General features: G+C 39.6%; 1 protein-coding gene across 2 annotated transcripts in view; it reads left to right on the forward strand.

The window, feature by feature from the left end:
- The window catches only part of si:dkey-34e4.1 (carboxyl-terminal PDZ ligand of neuronal nitric oxide synthase protein), a 62,214-nt gene that overhangs the window by 22,298 nt on the left and 20,825 nt on the right, over nt 1-19,091 (forward strand). For both annotated transcript variants that reach the window (XR_005446770.1, XM_038733710.1), the window contains exons 3-7: nt 7,165-7,257; nt 7,457-7,515; nt 8,557-8,665; nt 9,714-9,855; nt 12,466-12,638. Coding sequence is in view for 1 of the 2 variants with exons in the window: in XM_038733710.1 (XP_038589638.1) it covers nt 7,165-7,257; nt 7,457-7,515; nt 8,557-8,665; nt 9,714-9,855; nt 12,466-12,638 (576 nt within the window). In the remaining variant the exon portion in view is untranslated. The remainder of the gene's footprint in view (nt 1-7,164; nt 7,258-7,456; nt 7,516-8,556; nt 8,666-9,713; nt 9,856-12,465; nt 12,639-19,091) is intronic.

The following is a 19,091-nucleotide window of genomic DNA, read 5'->3' on the forward strand; positions in this document are numbered from 1 at the left end:
CACGTAATCATTTTAGAGTTGAGCAGCAATCAGACAAGTGGAGCAACACACAGGAGTGATCATGTGAAACTCACACCCGCAACCGGAGTTTAACAAGAGTTTCCTGATGCAAAGAGCGGCGCTACTCAATCAACTGACTGCATCTCTCTCTCTGTTTTCATTACAAAAACGGAGACCTTTTGCTACGTTTCCACCTCCCGTCCAGATTAAAACGGTGAATCAGAAGATGTTTGTTTGAAAACGCTGCGGACCCGATGGACAAAACAGAGGACTTTATAAAACGATGACACACACTCACATTTGGCTTTGTGAGTCGGTCTTATCAGTCATGCAAAGCAAAAACACGCTACTTACAGAGTTTTAGTTTTGGTATTTTTATTAAAATATAAGTACTGTGTAAATAACACTTAACAGTTAGCCTAGCCTACTGTGCATGTCGCGACAACTCCCAGTTTTCCGCCGCCGTCTCTCGTACTCCCGTGTTACTTTCAGTCACAGTTCCACTTCGTTGTCGGTCAATGCAAAAAAAAAGAAAAGAAAAAAGCCTGGTGTAGTTCTTGGTCTGTATTAATTTCTTCTTTCGCTAAATCGTCTGCTACTGCGGAGTAGACCATCTGCTTCATGTTTACACTGGCACGCGCATGCCCAGTGTAGCTACCTGAAGGCCACTAGATGTGTTTTCAGTCGTTCTAATATGGATAGAGATCAACTCTGACAAGCAGCTGAAACGCTGCTGTGGACAGAGAAGATCGTTTTCGTTATGAAACTGTTTTAAAAACGTAGCAGTGTGGATGTAGACTCACATTACCCCACTCCTCTGTTTAATCCTCTCATGTCAACCTTCCCGTTTTCTCCGAGATTCTCCTGTATTTTTCCGTTCTCACCCGGTATCCACCCGTTAAATGTTTCCCCGTAAATCTCCCGTATTTTTAACCTTTATGAAATCAAATAAAAACCTTCTGTCTGTATTTAAAGTGTTTGCTACTCTCCCTCTGGTAAAGTAGGTGGCAGCATGTAAGATATGTAGACTGTGCTTCCTGTACAAGGATTAAAAATGAAAACAATCCACTGAAATGATATAAGGCCTGTAGCCTACTAATGGCAAACCATATGAAATTAGATTGAATATAGTAGCCTATGTAATATTAACTGTATAATATGGAATTTACATTGTAGCCTATTTGTATTTATTTAAATTTTCCTTATTTTCAAATCTCATTGAAGGCAGTTATGACTCCTCTCTGTAGCCCTTCTCCCTCGCTCCACTCCTCTCTCTCCCCCCTAAAACCCACAGAACCTGCCTGAGCTTTCCAGAACAAAAAGCAGCTACTTCAGAGTTTATCATCGACTCATGATGCCTGTGCTCCTTTATCTCCTAAATATTTTGGCTACAGCCTTTTCTGTTTTTATGGTTGTACTAAATTTATAAAGATGCTGTTTGTTCTGTTTTTGTAGTTTATTCAACTTTGCTTATAGCTTAACAAATTTGTTAAGCTATAAGATGTTCATAGTAACCAGGCAAAGGCTGCCTCATTTAAGTCTCAGAAACAGATTGAGCGGAATTTATTGCTCATGTTTCCTGGCAATAAAGTTGTCATTTCATGATACTTTATCATCTGTTAACTTTAACACTTAATACATTGTTTTTAGGACCAATTAAATAAATATACAGTATACTGTATAATGTTGCATGATAAATGAATGGCTCCAAATAGACCCAGTGATCGGTATCGGCCAATACGGCTTTCAGCGATCGGTGATCGGCCCAAAAAATCCTGATCGGAGCACCTCTTCTTACCACGTATCCCCACGAACACACATTCACTATAGGCTACATTTGTTTACAGATGGTGAAATAATATAAGCAGTAGGCCTACTGTATGTAACAGCAAGTGCGTCACTTTGTGTTGAAAAGAGCTGGTGACTTAAGGTCTGAAAGACTTTGGTCATGAGAACAAGACGAGAAGATATTTTAACACTATTTTGAATAAGTATTCGATGATAAAATGTATGAGTGGAGTGTCTGGGGGTCTTCCATCAGAAGATTTTGAGCATTAAACACTTAATTTCCTGCATTCTGGAGACATTTTCTGCACCAATTTATGAAGTAAATGTCTTTATTTATATGAATGGCAGCACAAAATTCAGCAATTCAATTCAAAATATAACAATAAAATGGAATATAATGCATTAAAATTAGTAGCTTTTTTTTGTTGCTTAAGTAATTTTCTTGGACAAAGCACATTTGTTTCTTCTATATTTAAATTGCATTGCATGTTTTCTTATTGTGCAAATAAAGAAAGCATTGCCATTTGTGATTTAACATTTCTTGTTCCAAGCTATTTTTCAGAACATATTTTAACCAATTTCTTTGGGACATGTCCCCAGCCACCCTAGTGTAAATGACACCAATGGTAACTGATTTGTAACATTTTATGTATGTGATTGGCACACAATGCTCAATAGTTTTTCAAGAGCACACAACAAATTTGCACATTGAGTTAAAACAATGGCTGTCCATCTGAGTATGTTGTAGAGTCTGTGCTCTCTGTTTGTCCGCTGAAGTGGCCGAAATGACACAGCACTCGCGATTTTTTACCCGCGATACCGTTTTCACCTGCGGGTGCACGGAGGAGGCTTGTTAAATGAGGAAGCCAATCGAAACCGAAACCAGCATTGTACCCAGTTGGAACTGCACCAAAGTGTTCACTGTTGCTTTACCTGGTCCGTGCTTGTGAAATAGCCACCTTCTGAGTCTTATAACATAATGGATGATCCTTTCTCTCAGTGTTTCTCTGCAAAATGCTTAAATGGGTCGCCAAATATTTTGATTCGTGTACTGTTCTCATCGAAATGAAACAGCAAGCAAAACTCATTTCTCCAACATCTTCTCCAATGAACAAGCCGCGTGTTGTTGTACTTGGCAGAATTTATTTGAGAAAAGGTCAAACTGAAATAAACCCAAAGAAACACAGGAAATATTACAAATTGTAGTTGAAATAATGACGCTAACAATATTCAGGTATGCTAGCTTGTTACTTAAGTAAGTACATCATCACTGCACTAAATAATAGCTAAATAATAGCTGCACTAAAAAACTAAACTTTACATTATTCCACGGGTTCCTAAATAAATAATAAATACTTACAGGCAATGCCACACTAAGACAGCAGAATAAGTTGATGGTTGAGAAGACGGTCAGGCTCCAACATGTGCTTGTCAGTATACACTCAAAATGAACTTTAAAATAAAATGATCAGCTTCAAAATAAAAGTCTCTAGATGTTTTAGTTTGTTACATTACAGTTCTCATGTTTGAATATGAAGCTAAACTGCCTCTCAAGCTGTCTTTTGAAAATGGTTAACAGTTGAAAACATTCATTAGAAATTTAGAAAAATAAGTTACATTACTTTGATAAAGTAGTTAAAACACTACTATTGCATTTTAAATTGGGTAAATTGTAATCTGTAACCTATTACATTTTGTAAAGTAACCTTCCCAACACTGGTAACAGAAGGAAAAGCATAAAGCTTAAGTTTTGTTCCCTCACTCCATTGAAACGAATGAACTAATAGGATTGTTAATTAATGCATACAGTTGTATTCTGTCTCCACTGATAACCTTTTACTGCCTTTTGCCATGTTTGGCAAGTTCATGCCCGAAATCATGATGTTAGGCCCCATCTACACTACTCTGTTTTAGTTTAAAAATGGAGAATTAAAACAAATATGATATCCGTCCACAACAGCATTTTAGCTCCGTTTTAGAGTTTTTCTCCGTCTACGTTAAAACGACTGAAAACGCACATCTAGTGGCCGTTCACGTACACTGGGCATGCGCATGCCGGTGTAAACATGAAGCAGATGGTCTCCTCTGTAGTTACAGAAGATTTGCCGAAAGAATAAAGTAATGCAGACGAAGAATCAGACCAGATTTTTTTTGCATGGACTAATAACGAGCTGGGACTGTTACTGAATGTAACACAGAGTGTGGCGGCGGAAAACAGACTGGGAGTCATCACAAAGTAAATGGCGACAAGCACAGTACAAGTGTAGGCAGACAGTCTGAGTGTTATTTGCAGGGTACAGAATACTTTAATAAAAATATCAAGTCAAAAACTCTGGTCAGTAGCATTGTATTTCTGCATGACTTATAAGACACAATCAGAGAGCCGAGCGTCATCGTTTCTAAAGTCCTCAGTTTTTGCCTGTCTTCACTAAAACGCCCTCCGGAGTTTCAAATCAAAAAACGGGGTCAGCAGCATTTTCAAACTTTTCCGTTTTAGGTCTTCGTTTACGCCATTTTAGTCTGGATGGGAGGTGCAAACGTAGCAGAAGGTCTCCATTTTAAAATGAAAATGCAGTAGGCCTAGTGTGGATGGGGCCTTTTAGAGTCAGTCACCTTTCTTTGAATTGCCTCATCTCATCATTTGCCCCCAGAGCAAATACTGTATTTTCAACATCAGTAGATTTCACACATGGTTCATAAGCATACTGCAATAGAGATAAGGGAAGTTCAACACCTGGTTTTTGGTTTCTCACTTGTGAACTTTCCTTTTATCTCACCGCCATACCACTTCACTTTGCAGCATGGGCACTTCTCCCTTCCTCCTCTTTAAACCCTGGCTAGCGTCTCTCTGTGTCGGTGATGTGTTTCCTCCCCTCCCTAAACCCATTCTCCGTTTAATCAGCTCTCTCAGGACTCAGTTCTGTATAATTAGAGACTGAAACTTTAATCACCATGGATCCAGGGCAGGGAGAGCAGCGTATTTCCAATAGACACAAGCAGAAAATTAGCATGAAAAAAGTTATGGAAACATAGAAATGAATGTGACTAAAATTGCTTCATGTAAGTAATGACATTGATTTACTGCCTGTCTGTGCACACATTCACAAGAGTAATAAAAGCCCAACTATTGTATCTCATAATCATGTCTTGTAGGTCTTCACTTGTTCATAATGCTCAGCTAATTGTTGCAGCATTGTGTAGCTGGATTAAAAGGTCACATTTGCAGGAAGTCCTTACATAACAACAGCTGTGTCCTCACCTCCTCTTGTTCTGTCTCCTCTTATCTGCTCACCTCTCATCTTCTCCTATTGTTCCATCTTGGCTTCTTACCCTTTCCCTTTAAACAGCATGTCATTCTCTCCTCTTTGTCTGGAGCAGCATATTTGGGGGTAAAAAAGGGAAATTGTCCAAATTCTCTGTTCATGACCACAACATATTAAAAAGTGAAAATCTAGATGTTTAGCTTAGGGCATTTAGCAGTTAAAGAGACAGATATTTCCCTCAGGAGTAGGTAGAGACCAAACACAGGGCAAGAGAATGAATATTGGACTTACGTACACCTGGTGGCCAGAAAGACAACTCCAAATGAATGATGATATTGCTCCATAACTGCTGGATCTGTAAATAAGCACGTTTGCTAACAGGTTCCCCATAGCATCTTAAAAGGTTATGATACATCAGTATTGTGTTCACAACTTGCTTCCACTGCCCACAAGTAACCAAAAAACAAGATGAACTGTCACACAATGCCATTTAATGGGTTGTTTTTCTTAAGTATAATAAAGGAATTGTTGACATTTTGGGAAATATGCTTATTCAAGATTGATACCACTCTCACGTCTGTATGCTAAACATGAAGCTGCGGCCAGGAGACAATTAGCTTAGCTTAGCTTAGCATAAAGACTGGAAGCAGGAGGAAACAGCTAGCCTGCCTTTGACATATAATGGGATTATTAGTAAGCTTTAGAGTAGTTGGCAGGATGATTTTTTTTCACCTTCAGACAGAACTAGGCTAACTTTTTCCCTGTTTTCTGTTTACGCTTAGCTAACTGTCAGCTGGTTCCAGCTTTATAATGGACAGATATAGTGGTATCAATCTCCTCATTAAATTGTCTGCAAGAAAACATGTGATAGAAAGTTAGTTATTTTCCAATATGTCAAATTATTCCTTTCGATGTGTGTTAAATGGTTAAGCCGGAAAAGTGTTTTCCACTGCAGTTGACTTGCACCCCACACTTTTATATATGATCTTGTATAGGCCACTGTATGAAACCAGCTTATGGTTCAAAAGTCAAACACCTGCATTTTGTAACATGATAGATGGCTGTTGCTTGACAGTTCTGCCGTAGGCCTTGAGAGCTGGTAGCTAACAAAAGTTGAACCCTGCTTCATGTTGGGAAGTGGCACTGATTGGAGTCGACAGGCGAGACTTGCTAAGTTCCTCAGCAGAGAGCCTGGCCAGCTGATGAGGCGGAAACATGTTAGTCACTCAGTGCAGACACAGCTGTTGTGTACCACTCAGCAAACAGAGTCGAGAAAAAGCTATATCCGGGGCCTTTTACTTAAATGTTGTTTAATTTAGCTGGTGTACTTTATGTTTTGTGCCCCTGTGAAACAGGCGTGGTTCAGCCATGAAACACCTCCAGAAGATTTTAGAGGATTATTGAGGTAAAACTGCCAACTTTTAATGCTGTTGGCTGCTTAGATTAAGCCAGTAGGTCAAAATTGTATATATTAGTATATAATTTATTTATTATATAAGTTTTCTGACCTGTTGGATGTCTATTCTCCTTACAATCAAGATGAAGTAAGACACGTTGTTGTTTGTGGAGCTCTGCTGTACAACTTTTCAAGTGCCCTTTCTCTTTTCACTGGCATCAGAGAGCTGCAGAGAAGTTTTTTTTTTTAGTTGGCATGAGTACAAATATTAAATAGCCTTTATCAGCGCTCCTATTGAGAGCTGCCAAGCTATTAAAGGTTCTGATATATTAAAATGCACCACAGATCATGTTTTAATGCTGACAGATTGTTCCCACTTATGCCCTTAATTCTGCCAGCGTGCCAAACAGTGCAGCAGGACTTACACTCTGCAATGAAGAGGTAGAGTGGTGTGAGAATGTGTGTGTGAGTGTGTAGTGTGACTGTTGAAGCATATGCGTGTACGTACAGCTGAAACAATTAGTCAATTAATCGATTTAATGAACAGAAAATTCACAAACAACATATCTACAGTATAAAAGTTTAATTTTATGCAGTTTATTGCCTGTTACAATCATATCATCGACGATTTTGACTAATTTAATACATGAAAGATACGAAACTATTTTATCTGTAATACTACTACTCTGATGTAATTCTGTTTGTCTGTTTTCCTAGTATGAATTCAAGGCCAAGAACATCAAGAAGAAGAAGGTCAGCATTGTGGTGTCTGTGGACGGGGTCAAGGTGATGCTAAGGAAGAAACAGAAGGTAAGACACTAATGACAAACTCTAAAAGGAATAAGATATAACCATTTTTCACCAGTGACATGTTTCAGTTTTAAAACAGATTTAAAGCTGGCCAGTTTTAGCATTTCAGAATTTCAGCATTAGTAATAACAAATGTTTAACTTATTTGATATAAGATGCTCTTTCTGTGCTTAATCACAATCAACTGTCTCATACACAGAGAAAAGAATGGACGTGGGATGAGAGCAAAATGATGATCATGCAAGATCCCATATACAGGTCGGTCACACCTCTCAGTCTCTCACGGTTCTGTATGTTCATACTTTAGGTAAAACAAATATAAAATCTTGCTATCGTTGCCGCTGGCTTTATACACCCAGGGTATAAACTGGAATGAATATCAGACTGCTTAATCCAGTCTGATATTCATTCCAGTCTGTTCTTTGCACCCTGCATGTTCTTATTAGCATTAACCGGAGTAATGACCGTGAGTATACTACAGCTGATACATATTGTCTCCCAGTGGAAATTAGACCCTTCAATTCAGCCTCTGTAGATGAAGCTGTCTTGCTTTATAGACCATCCCATGTTCTTTTCCATGCAGGACTAATGTGCTTGAATGTACTCTACTGTATATGCCAAATGCAGTCACATTCATAAAACAGCATAATGAATAATCTATAGCTTGAGCATGTACTTGGTAGAGCATATGTTTGCATACTTTAAAGTATGTCATTTTTACAGGAGAGGCACCCTTCTGTCAGGATATGTTCATAGTAATCTGATATTTAACGCCATATGACAACGCTTTAGTTTGTTTGACAGAATATCTCAGTATGTATGCCCAAAGACAATGCAATTCATGAGGGCCTCAACATCCCAACATCTTTCCTATTTACATGGGCAGCTACATAAAAGTGTCTCCTTGACAAACCTCTAACCATCTTGCATGTGATGTGATATGTGTGGGAGGATCTTACTTTACTTGGCAAAATATATACAGTATATAGTGCAGTCTGTATCGTGTGACTTTAAGTAATAGACAGACATCATTTGCTTACCTGGTTCCCAGTGGAGATGTTTTATAGCAGTGGAGCTGCAGATTGCAATGCAGGGCTGATCCTTTGCTCTGCCAGATTACTGCAGTAAAGAGTTGTTGCAGGGTTGCTGGTGAGGACAGAAGCCAACTTCTATATTAGGTTTTAATGTAATTTGTCATTAGAAGGATAGTAATGGCACAGAAAGGAGTGGAACATGTAAAAAAAACTTTTGCATTCTGAGATTTGTGTAACTCTTGTGTATTAAAATTCTGTTTTCTAGGATTTTCTACGTGTCTCATGACTCTCAGGACTTAAAGATCTTCAGCTACATCGCAAGAGATGGTTCCAGTAATTCCTTCAGATGTAATGTCTTCAAGTCAAAGAAGAAGGTTATTACAGATCTACACTATGATAATAAAAGCTACAGTTTTACATTGTAGAAAATACGCTTATTCGCTTACTTACCAAGGGTTAGATGAGACGATTGATTCATCTTCTTCAAGCATTAAATAACAATTCATTCATCACCCCTGAGATTTCCCGTTTGAACAACTGAAAATGAAATCATCAATCAGCACAGAGAGAAACCCATCGTAGAGGAAGAAGATATACCCATTTAATTAATACAGATACAACAGCATCAGTAGGCAGTCATGAGACAAACTGCACACTGCTTAACTGCAAAAAACCTATGCACTTTTCCCTCTTACCACCCAATTGACTGCTGTCATTGCTCCTTCCTGTAAAGTGTTAAGTTCACTGCAGGACATACCGCATGCAAGCTTAAATGTGATTTGCTTCTGTTTTCTTTGTCCAGCTACCTGTGACTGACAGTTTGTATTCTGTCTTTAGTTTTTATCTTTGAGAATTAATTTCCTTATTATGTCAGCTCAATTAATCAATTTCTGTTTTTGAATTTTATCTTAAATACAATTTCCGGTGGCTTAGCACTGCATATCCATAGCCTGCAGTGGATACAGAATAGGTGCACTCGAGGACAGAGTTACAACTGCCCATTATAAAGCAACCTTACCTCTCAGTCTAAGATGTTTTCATGTATGTTCATGCTGTTGTTGCAAGTTACCGCTGTCTTTGCTCAGAGGTCCGCTGTCATCAGTCAGCTGTTATGAGAATTGTTCCACAGTAGTGATATAATTAGTCTCTGAACCGTGGGGATTCAACTGTGTGCCCAGGATGACTTGAGAGTATGGATGTTTTCAGTCCAGCCAAAGACTACAGCAGGTGATTTCACTGTCTTAAAGCAGACAGGAGGAACTGATCAGTGAAATTACTTGCTGTGGTGTTTAGTGGAGTAAAAAGCCGGTTGTTGAATTCTTCAGTTCTAAACATTGACCTTTTATCTCAAACTCTCCATTCCCTCCTCTCTGTCTATCTGTCTATCTCTCTCTCTCTATGCCTCCTCTCTTTCCCTGTCAGACGCAGGCCATGCGTATTGTGCGGACAGTAGGTCAGGCTTTTGAAGTGTGCCATAAGCTCAGTCTGCAGCATGCTGAGCAGGATGCAGACGGACAGGCGGATGGAGAGAGTGACAAGTCCACAGAGGAGCCCAGTAGTCATGGTGAGAACAACCTGAAAGGGTTTACTGTTATCTGCTATGCATCGTGTTGCAGAGTACATTCAAATACACAAAGAAAAATACACATTTTGTTTTATTATATTGTGCAAACCATGCATGCCTACAAAGAACTCTGTAAAATAAAGTAAAATGTAAATTTGATGACAAATGATGACAATAGAAGAAGGTATTTAAAGCTAGAAATAAAATCCTAAAAACAATGTTAGTGACCTGATTCTTTGGCTTTGTTTGCATATAACTTTGAGAGCCAGAGTCTGTTTGTACAGTTTAGTTTCTATTTAGCAATGTGCAAACACCAGTGCTGCTTGTCTGAGCCTTCCAACTGTTACAGAGCCAACAACTCTTTGTGGGCCAAACAGAAGAAAAACAGCACAAAACTAAGATGCAAGCATTAAGCTCCTTTTTTAGTGAAATGATGTACTGCACATACCCAGCTATGTTTGGATAATTATTTTAGATGTTTTTCACCTCCTTTACAGTCAGATGCAAAATGCTAAAACATTTTAGTTTTTCACTTTTGAGACAGTTCAAAAGCCATGCTAGCTGCTGTGTGCAGCTGTGTTTCGTCACAGTGATCCAAATATGTCAGCATGCTAACATGTTCACAATGGCAATGCTAACTGATGGGGATGTCCGCTGGTGGCGTTATATCAAAGGCTAGGGGATCACCAAAGTGATTAAGAGTCAGCCTCTGGGCACCATGAATGTCTGTACCACATTTCATGGCAATCCCTCTAACAGTTGTTGAGATATTCCAGTCTGCACCAAAGTGGTGGACAGACATGTGTACTATTCAAAATATTAATTGTAGTGTGTTTGAACCATAGGCTGTTTACAAAGATGGACGATGATTCTCCACTTCCTCCCATCGTACAGAAATTAAGCCAAAATGTCCCGCATAAGGGTGGTGCCATTTTGCTCTGGTAACGTCATTTGAAGCCAGAGATGATGTGAAACCCCCTTTTTATAGGATCAGACTTATAGCATCAAGCATTAGAAATGAACACTTGAACATACATAAAATGACAGAAACCATTTTTGGGGAAAAATGTGTATTTGATGTGTACTTTGATTATTTGTATGGCCCATGTCCCGTAACATCGAATGGGTGTCCTTTATGACCTCTACTGCAGCCAGTCACCAGGGGGCAATCAAGATGTTTTTAGCTTTACCCACCCCATCTTAATAAACAAACAATGGTTCAAACCAGACAAATGAGATGTATACAGTAAGTGGGCATGAGGTGGAGAGTATTTAATACATTTTCACACTGAATGAAAAAAAATTAAAATCGTAACCTATCACAAGAATGACTGAATTGTGAGTACAGCAATAGTGTGCTGAGCAAAACACACCTTTCAATCCTTGTAATGGCTGAAAGTAGATCCATTAGCAGAAATAAGAAGAGTTGATTCACTGCACTTTTGTTAAAGTTGCGTCTGAGCTGAGGTCATGTGATTCTGTCCACAGAATTTTCTTTTTATGTGAACCAACCATATAATTGTGGAAATACCTGTTATATTATTGTGAGCTTTCACTGGTCATTTTGGTCACGAATACCATCTCTCTCCTGGTTAAAGCTTGACTTTGTCATTTAGAATGATTACACGCGTCTTTATGGCCTAAATTGAACCATCAAACCTCACTAGCTCATCAGCGCAGTAATGATCTAACAGTGACAACACAGATGTCCGGGTTACACTGGAATCTCAACAGATTTAAGGGACAACATGAAGCTAATCTGGATTTGAGCATTCTCTGAGGACTCGTGCTGCGTTCATTTCATGTGGAATGGAGGGTAGTGATGGGAAAGATTCCCGTGATTGCAACTATCAAGTCATTGGTCCGCCAGTGTTACCAGTAATGATTGTAATTTGCACAGTGAATGAATAGTTGTCTGTCACTAAGCTACAGTTGTGTGACAGGCATGGTTGATCATGTGGGGGTAAAATAATGCGTATGTGCTCAAAATAGAATTAATTTAGGGTTTAGTTATCTAAATGAAAGCAACCATGATTGTATGCTTTTTATAGATTCTTATGCATTAGTTTACTGTGAAGATTGATATATCATAGATTTCAGAAGGATAAATTTACTGTATAAGCAGCACTGACATTTAAAGGAATAGTTGGAAATTTTGGGAAACATTTGCTTTCTTGCAAAGATTTAGATGAGATTGATACCACTCTCACTTTCTCACTCTCACTACCACTTTGTCTGTTAAAAATAAGGCTACGGCCAGCAGCCAGTTAGCTTACCTTAATGCAAAGACTGCAATTGGGCAAATCACCATATTTCCCAAATGTTTTGCTGTAAGTAGCCATCTGACATTCACATAAGGCTGACAATAATGTTTCTAATTTATTTTTAATGATGACCGCAATGTTAATCACCACATATAAACAGAAATCTCATTGATGGTTCATTGATATGCTATGTATGATGTAAATGCAATCTATGTATTTTTGAATAACACCAAACACTAAAGTGCCCATGAGAGTGTATTCTGACCACTGAGAAAAAATCAACAAACGTAAACCTTTAGAAGTGATGGCAATGGTTTGCTCATTGTCTTTGTGTATTCCTTTGCAGGTCGTAAACTGACAGAGGCAGATAAGGGGGAGGAAGAGGAGGACAGCAAACATGGAGGAAGACGAGGAGGAGAGGATCCTTCAACTGGGACTTCACTGTGTGAAAAGGCAGTCAGTGAAATTCTGCAGAGTCTGGCTGAATTGAATGTGGTCAAACCTGGACAGACCATCATAGTAAGATACTACAGGAGACACACACACGCACACACACACACACACACACACATTTCTGCCCTACAGTAAAAAGGCAAACAGTCTCGGATTTTTGCACATATTTGTGGAAACAGCCTCTAAGATTCAAGCCTTTGGATTTGCGTTTCCCATGGCAGGGGTTGACTGATATCTGAAGGCTAGCATTGCTTGGAAATCAGCACAGGTAATGTAATACCCTTAACCCTGTAGCCTCCAAACGTTGATACAAGACATTTTCCCCCTTTTTTCTGCAAGCCCACGTAGCATTGGTTATGTACCATTACGATTAAAGCTGTCTGTCCCTTTACAACATTCAACATTCTGGAAGAGCCATCCTGCTGCTTGGTTTGTATTACACTCAGAAAGTAGACGATAGCAAGCTAGGCTAACTAGGTTCCATTCGGATAGTGGAAGCCAGGTAGCCTAGCTTCATCATCCTGAATCATAGAATGAGGCTAATGTTAGCTGTCTCTTTTATGGGTGCAGTTGTGGTGCCTAGACTAGACTGTTAAGACTCACAGTAACGAGTACCCCTGTAACCAGAGTGCTTCTTACTCTGTTTCTTACAAAGCAACTACACTTCAACTGTTTAACTGCCTGTGTGGCTGTTTGCAGTCTTAAACTTAAATGACTAACGTCTAACTAGTTTCGTCATCAGCTATAGTTCAAGCCACTATTGGAAGGAAACCATGTTAAATAGTCAAATTAAATCATTTTAGAGCAAAGAAAAAGGAGCTCCTGGACAAACAAAGGAGATTAGTGATTGGTCATTAGGAGCACACATTCACAGCGCAGTCACATTTCTGTTTGGCTGTTGATTGGTTGATTGAACATGCTGCTGCTCTGTCCCACTCACTGAAAACAGTCGATCCAGAGAGCCACTGCCAGTGTGAGCAAGGTTGAGTGCACATTTACTGAGAAATAGGGGCTTTCTTTACCTGGCAAGGAGGTAAGGTCTGCCAAAACAGTTGAAAGATTTGTTGCTCTGGACATTTTTTGAAAACATTTGCTAAGGAGGTCGTAAAAGTTGCAAAATCTAGAGGCAGAAGTTGCCAACTTGGCAACACTGACCCTCCCACAGATATTAGACCTATCAAATAACATCGACACTGACATTGTCAGTCAATGCTGTAATAAGTCCACAAACAAACACCAAGGATATATACTGAGTAGGAAATACATTTTTTAAAATTTCATTTCACTTTTAAGTGTTCCATGGTCTAATAAGTATTTCACTACTCAAGCATTCCTTATTGTGACTGTATTTCTTGCCATGGTCATTAGGCAGCTAAACCTTACATCAGCAAAATGTAAGGGCAGCCTCATATCATGGACACTACATTTCATTCTTATGACAGTTTGTTTCAATCATAGTTGTAGTGAAGATTCCCCTTTGTTACTGAAACCTGCAGTAGGGGTGAGGTAGCAGAAGCATCCATTTGTTCATTTAGCTGACGCTTTCATCCAAAGCGACTTACAATTGCTATATATGTCAGAGCCCGCACACCTCTGGAGCAACTAGGGGTTAAGTGTCATGCTCAGGGACACATTGGTGAATGTGTCATGGTGGGGATTTGAACCCGGGTCTCATACACCAAAGGCATGTGTCTTATCCACTGTCCATCATCACCCCACATTTAGATAATTAATAAGTTTCCTTGCTCCAGCCTGGTTCTGGCATTGTAGCTACAGGATTTTACCTCTGCTTTCAATCATTGCATTGGCTTTGGTGGTGTTGTGATGCTATTATCAAGGCATAGAGCTGCCAAATGTCTCATTGAACTAAGGAAGTACAGTATAGTGCTTTGTCATCTACTGCGGTACTTGACCAGATCACTGACTGCAGCTCTTCGACTTACAACTCCAATTTGGCAGCTGTAGGTATGAAATAGATTGGCTTTTAAATGAGGTTAAAATGACAAAATGAAAATATTTCTTCTATCATTGGCAGACTTTAAATCCATATGAAGTTAGGAACTGACAATTATCTTTCATGAATGTTTTGACAGTGACCAGATGAAAAGATGCAAACAAGCAGGCTTTGGTGTGTCATGATGTGTTCCTTTGGATTTGTCACCACGAGTGTGGTAGACACAGCTGTTATCGTGCTGCTAAAAGAGAGAGCGGTATTGGAGTGGGTAACCTGAATACTCCTGCTGGCTGTGAGAGGGGGACACCTAATCCCCAAAACCCCAGTCTGTTCTCTTTGATTTTTGAGAAACGCCACTATAATCCCATCGAGGGGTTCATGAACATCTGCTCTATAGAGATAAGCAAGAAGCGAGGGAAGGAAACAGAGAGAGAGAGGGACAGAAAGAGATGGAGGAAGGACTAATGAGAGATCAGGATGAAGGAAGGGAAGACTGGCCAAAAGATAGACGACACATGCGATGCAGGTGTATTGGTAGTCGGGCACGTTTGCTTATGGCCACGGTTAGTCAAATCTGATCAAACCTCAGCCACACAGTCCAGATGAAGCAGATTAGCTGAGTGTTTGAGTAAACAGTTAATAGATAATAACCAAGACGTGTTTCCCCCAAACTTTAAAACTTTTATTTAAAATGTGTTATTTTAATTTAAGGAATCTGATGATATACTGAGGTAGAAGCCCCTCTATATACTGAGATGCACTCTCTGAGACAGTTCAGTTAAATGTGCTGTACTTTACATTGTGCTACTTCGACCTCTAGTGGTGTGATATAGGAGTTACAGTGTACCTTACACCAATTAAATGTATCTCTCTTGGTCAGTGCTGATATATCTGGAGAAAACCTGCTTAGAAAACATCTTATTTCTCCAGGAAGCATTTGTGCCAAATCTGGAGGTCATCTGTAAAAATCATTTAAAATCCAGGGATAAGGAGATGAGAAAGATAAATGGAGACAGATGAAGAGTATGTATGGTATGATAATGAGCTTAGAGATTATACAGTTCTGGCGAGGAGCAACAATAGGGCTCCAGGGACCTCCAGATCAGTGGGTCGCAGTCCTTGTCTCAGGGACTCAGAAGACTGGTGGTTTCTGCCCTACTGGTTCGTCAATTGCATTCATCTGAGGTCTAAAAATAGGTTCTGTTATGTAGCGAGAGTGAAAAACTGGGCCCTTAGGGCCAACATGAAGTCCGTTGGTTGTGAAGATGGTACAGTATGTGTCAGGGAATGTGATGTCAGAGGAAATATCATTTCAGTTTGAAGTATATTGTTTTTATTAGGTTCCAATAGTAGTATTTTCCTTCCATCAAAATAAAAAAACAACCACATTGTTTCTGTGTGTGTTTATCTGTGGTCAGGACTTTGATCGAAGGTCCCTTTCACTGTGACATCCCAAGGCGTTACTCCCAGCAGCCCTTGCTCCCGATCTCTCACTCCGCTGGCATCACAGCACTACCTGCAGCTTCTTCAGCAGCAGCTACAGCAGCAACAGCAGCACACCCAGGTGGCCGTCGCACAGGTAAGAAACAGACACAGACAATCGTACACAGTGTGCAGGCTGTGTCAAATACATCAGTAGGCCTGGCTGAAACACATCATGGCCAAACTGTAATTTGTTTTGTTCAAACAAAAGCCAGGACGCTAAAGATATTCAATTTATATTTTATTGAAGTATAGCAAAGAAAATCAAGCAAGTTGTCTCATTTTAGAAATTGGAACCAGAGAATGTTTTCATCAGTTGATTAATCGACTAATGGTTTCAGCGCCACTCAGATTGGTTTTCTCTAAATAGACATAGCTTTCTTTTTCAAGTGACTTCATTAATGAGATTTAAATTTGTCTTAGTCTTTGCTCTTTTTATAATCTTCCACTGATGGCCAATTTCAAATCAATAGTTTCTCTTTAGAGAATGAATGTCAATAAATTAATCTTGAAAACTAACCTGTTTTCAGTAAAAGCCAGTAGCGCGTACATTAGGGGGGGCTTATGGCCTAAAAATAAAATCTCTGATTTTATTTTTTTAATTCAATTTACGATTTTTTCGGATTTCCCCCCCTACTAAGGAAAGCAATAAGGTTTTTTGGTCAGTGCGGCTTGTTCATCGCGGAGAGACTGGCATTTTTCATATTCGGCTGGATGTCTCTGTTTCAGGTGTTGGAATAGGTTGTGGTGCTGCTGCCTTTCACTGCGATAGGCTTTAGGCAATGTTGCAGCGTGGTGTCTGTTGTTCCACATCTGTCGCAGCAAACCCATACCAGTTCCAAACAACAGATGACTTTATTTTCTTGGGAACAAACTTCCCGCTCTCACCGGTAGCCATTTTGTCGCTGCTGTTGCTGTTTAGTGTATGATGTTGTCGCTATGGGAAACGAACACTACGGAAACCCGGGGAGCCAAAAATGTGCTATTACACAAAAAACTCGATTTACTTATTTTTTAAATCGCCCGCAACAAAAAATCGAATTAATCATTCAATCGATTTTCGCCCAGGCCTAGCGTACATTATTTTTCTAATTTTCCCTGACTCTGACTTCAATTTCAGATGGTCTAGCTAAACCTGAGAGATTGATCCTGACTCTCATTTTGTCATGATATTAACATTTATTCCACCCATACCTGCATGGGATGCACTTCACTTAAGGCACAGGTTTGCTGTGCTTGAGGCTAATGCACACTCTAATACACACAATTGTTTGGTTGATTAGTCACCTATGGAGGTGATCTTCATCTTGGCAATAAGTTCATAGCTCATCCATCAAGTGTCAGCCTGTTTTGACAGTAACATCCCAGTAACCTGTGTGAGCGTCTTGTCTTTTACTGATGCATCTCACTAGGGGGCAGCATCAACACAGTAATGGAAGGACAGTCAGTGCAGCATTATAAAAGCTGCGCTGCAATAAAAATGCATTTGCAATAAAGCATCTCAAGAGATTTATCAAGCCTCCTGTTTATAACGTCATCTAAGAAATTGCAACACAATTGCATATGTACTTTAGTGTTTCATTTCTGATCTGGTTGATTACACTGCCATAGCAAATCCACCCGCAAGTGAATGATCTACCTAAATAAACATTCTCTCATTACTTTCAGTTTCAGTCTGGGGTTATAGATATGGTATTATAAATCCGATTTCATCCTGATAGTATCATGGATCAAAAACACGTGATGTATATGAGGTGGGAGGGAGTGGAATTGAGGCATGAGATAGACAAACATTTCTCTTTGTTTCCACTACAGGTGGCAGCTTCTGAAGGATCAGATGGCAGCAGACTGCTGCTCGTATGGAGGCTCAGGCCCGTGTCCACAGCTGCTGCTGCAGAACAGGGACTTGCTGCAGCACCTGGCCCGCTCGTGCAGCAACTGAAAGAGCTGGAGGCCCACTCCCCAAAACAACACAACAGGGCAGCCACAACAGCAGCCTGAAGCTAATGGACATAGTAAGTGACTGGAGAGGTGACTGGGGGAACAATGTAATCCCTCAGATGAGCTCGCGTCAGGTCAGCTTCCACATGCTACAGTCCTTGTCATTGCTCACTCCCCTGTTGGCCCGGGGATGATGTAGTCATGATCCCTCACTGGCTTCCTGCCTGCAAACATCGTCAGTTGTGTTTGATGGGGCAGAAACACAGCTGCCAGGGATTGAACCGGCTCTGCAGGTGAACACGAGTGCTTTTCCCTTTGCACCACCTGTCCTTTAATTGAGCATTTTGCTTTTATCTGTATCAAGGAGATCCTACAGGTGTGAGCAAACCAGTTTAAAGCATTCTTGAAGATGTTAGTAAGGCATTGTTTTTTAATGTTAAAGGTGCCTTGATCACAGTGTCAAAATTAACTTGAGTTATGAAGTCCAGTTCAACCACACTGAAAACCACAATATTAAATATATACTGTAGTTAAATGAATACCTTTCTGATAGTGACAATCAAAACTGACCATTGTATCTTGGATTGCATTACATTTTACATGTGTACCTAAAGTGGGTGTACTTAAATGTCTATTGCAACTGTAGTTTACAGAATACAGAATAAAAATCAATACAGAATTTATTTCAGAATGGGATTATTATCTCACTTTGGCATGTTGAAATTTTACATGAGCTAATTATCAAATCTGAGGGCATCAATCAACCCCATATTGTAACACAATATTAAATATATACTGTAGAATACCCCAAAATGGGGTTGATTGAATATAAACTCTGTGTAACACAATGGTGTAAACAACATATTTTTACACCACAAAAGCATCTCTATACTACATAAATAGCAGATTATATAATCACAGAGGATTTAAAACCAACTTCTCAGATTCTCATACTCACAGACTTTGTTCTGGGAACAACATTTATTTTGGTACACACAAAACACACACACACACACCACACACACACACACACACACACACACTTTGTCCCAAGGAGGGATGTTGGAGGAGGGATGATTTACAGCAGCTAAAAGAACGGTCAGTCTTGCCAATATAATAATGAATAAACACACACACACACA

This window comes from Micropterus salmoides, unplaced genomic scaffold, assembly GCF_014851395.1.
Source record: "Micropterus salmoides isolate LMB-PRFRI ecotype aquatic unplaced genomic scaffold, ASM1485139v1 Ms_hic_scaffold_20, whole genome shotgun sequence".
Classification (NCBI taxonomy): Eukaryota; Metazoa; Chordata; class Actinopteri; order Centrarchiformes; family Centrarchidae; genus Micropterus; species Micropterus salmoides.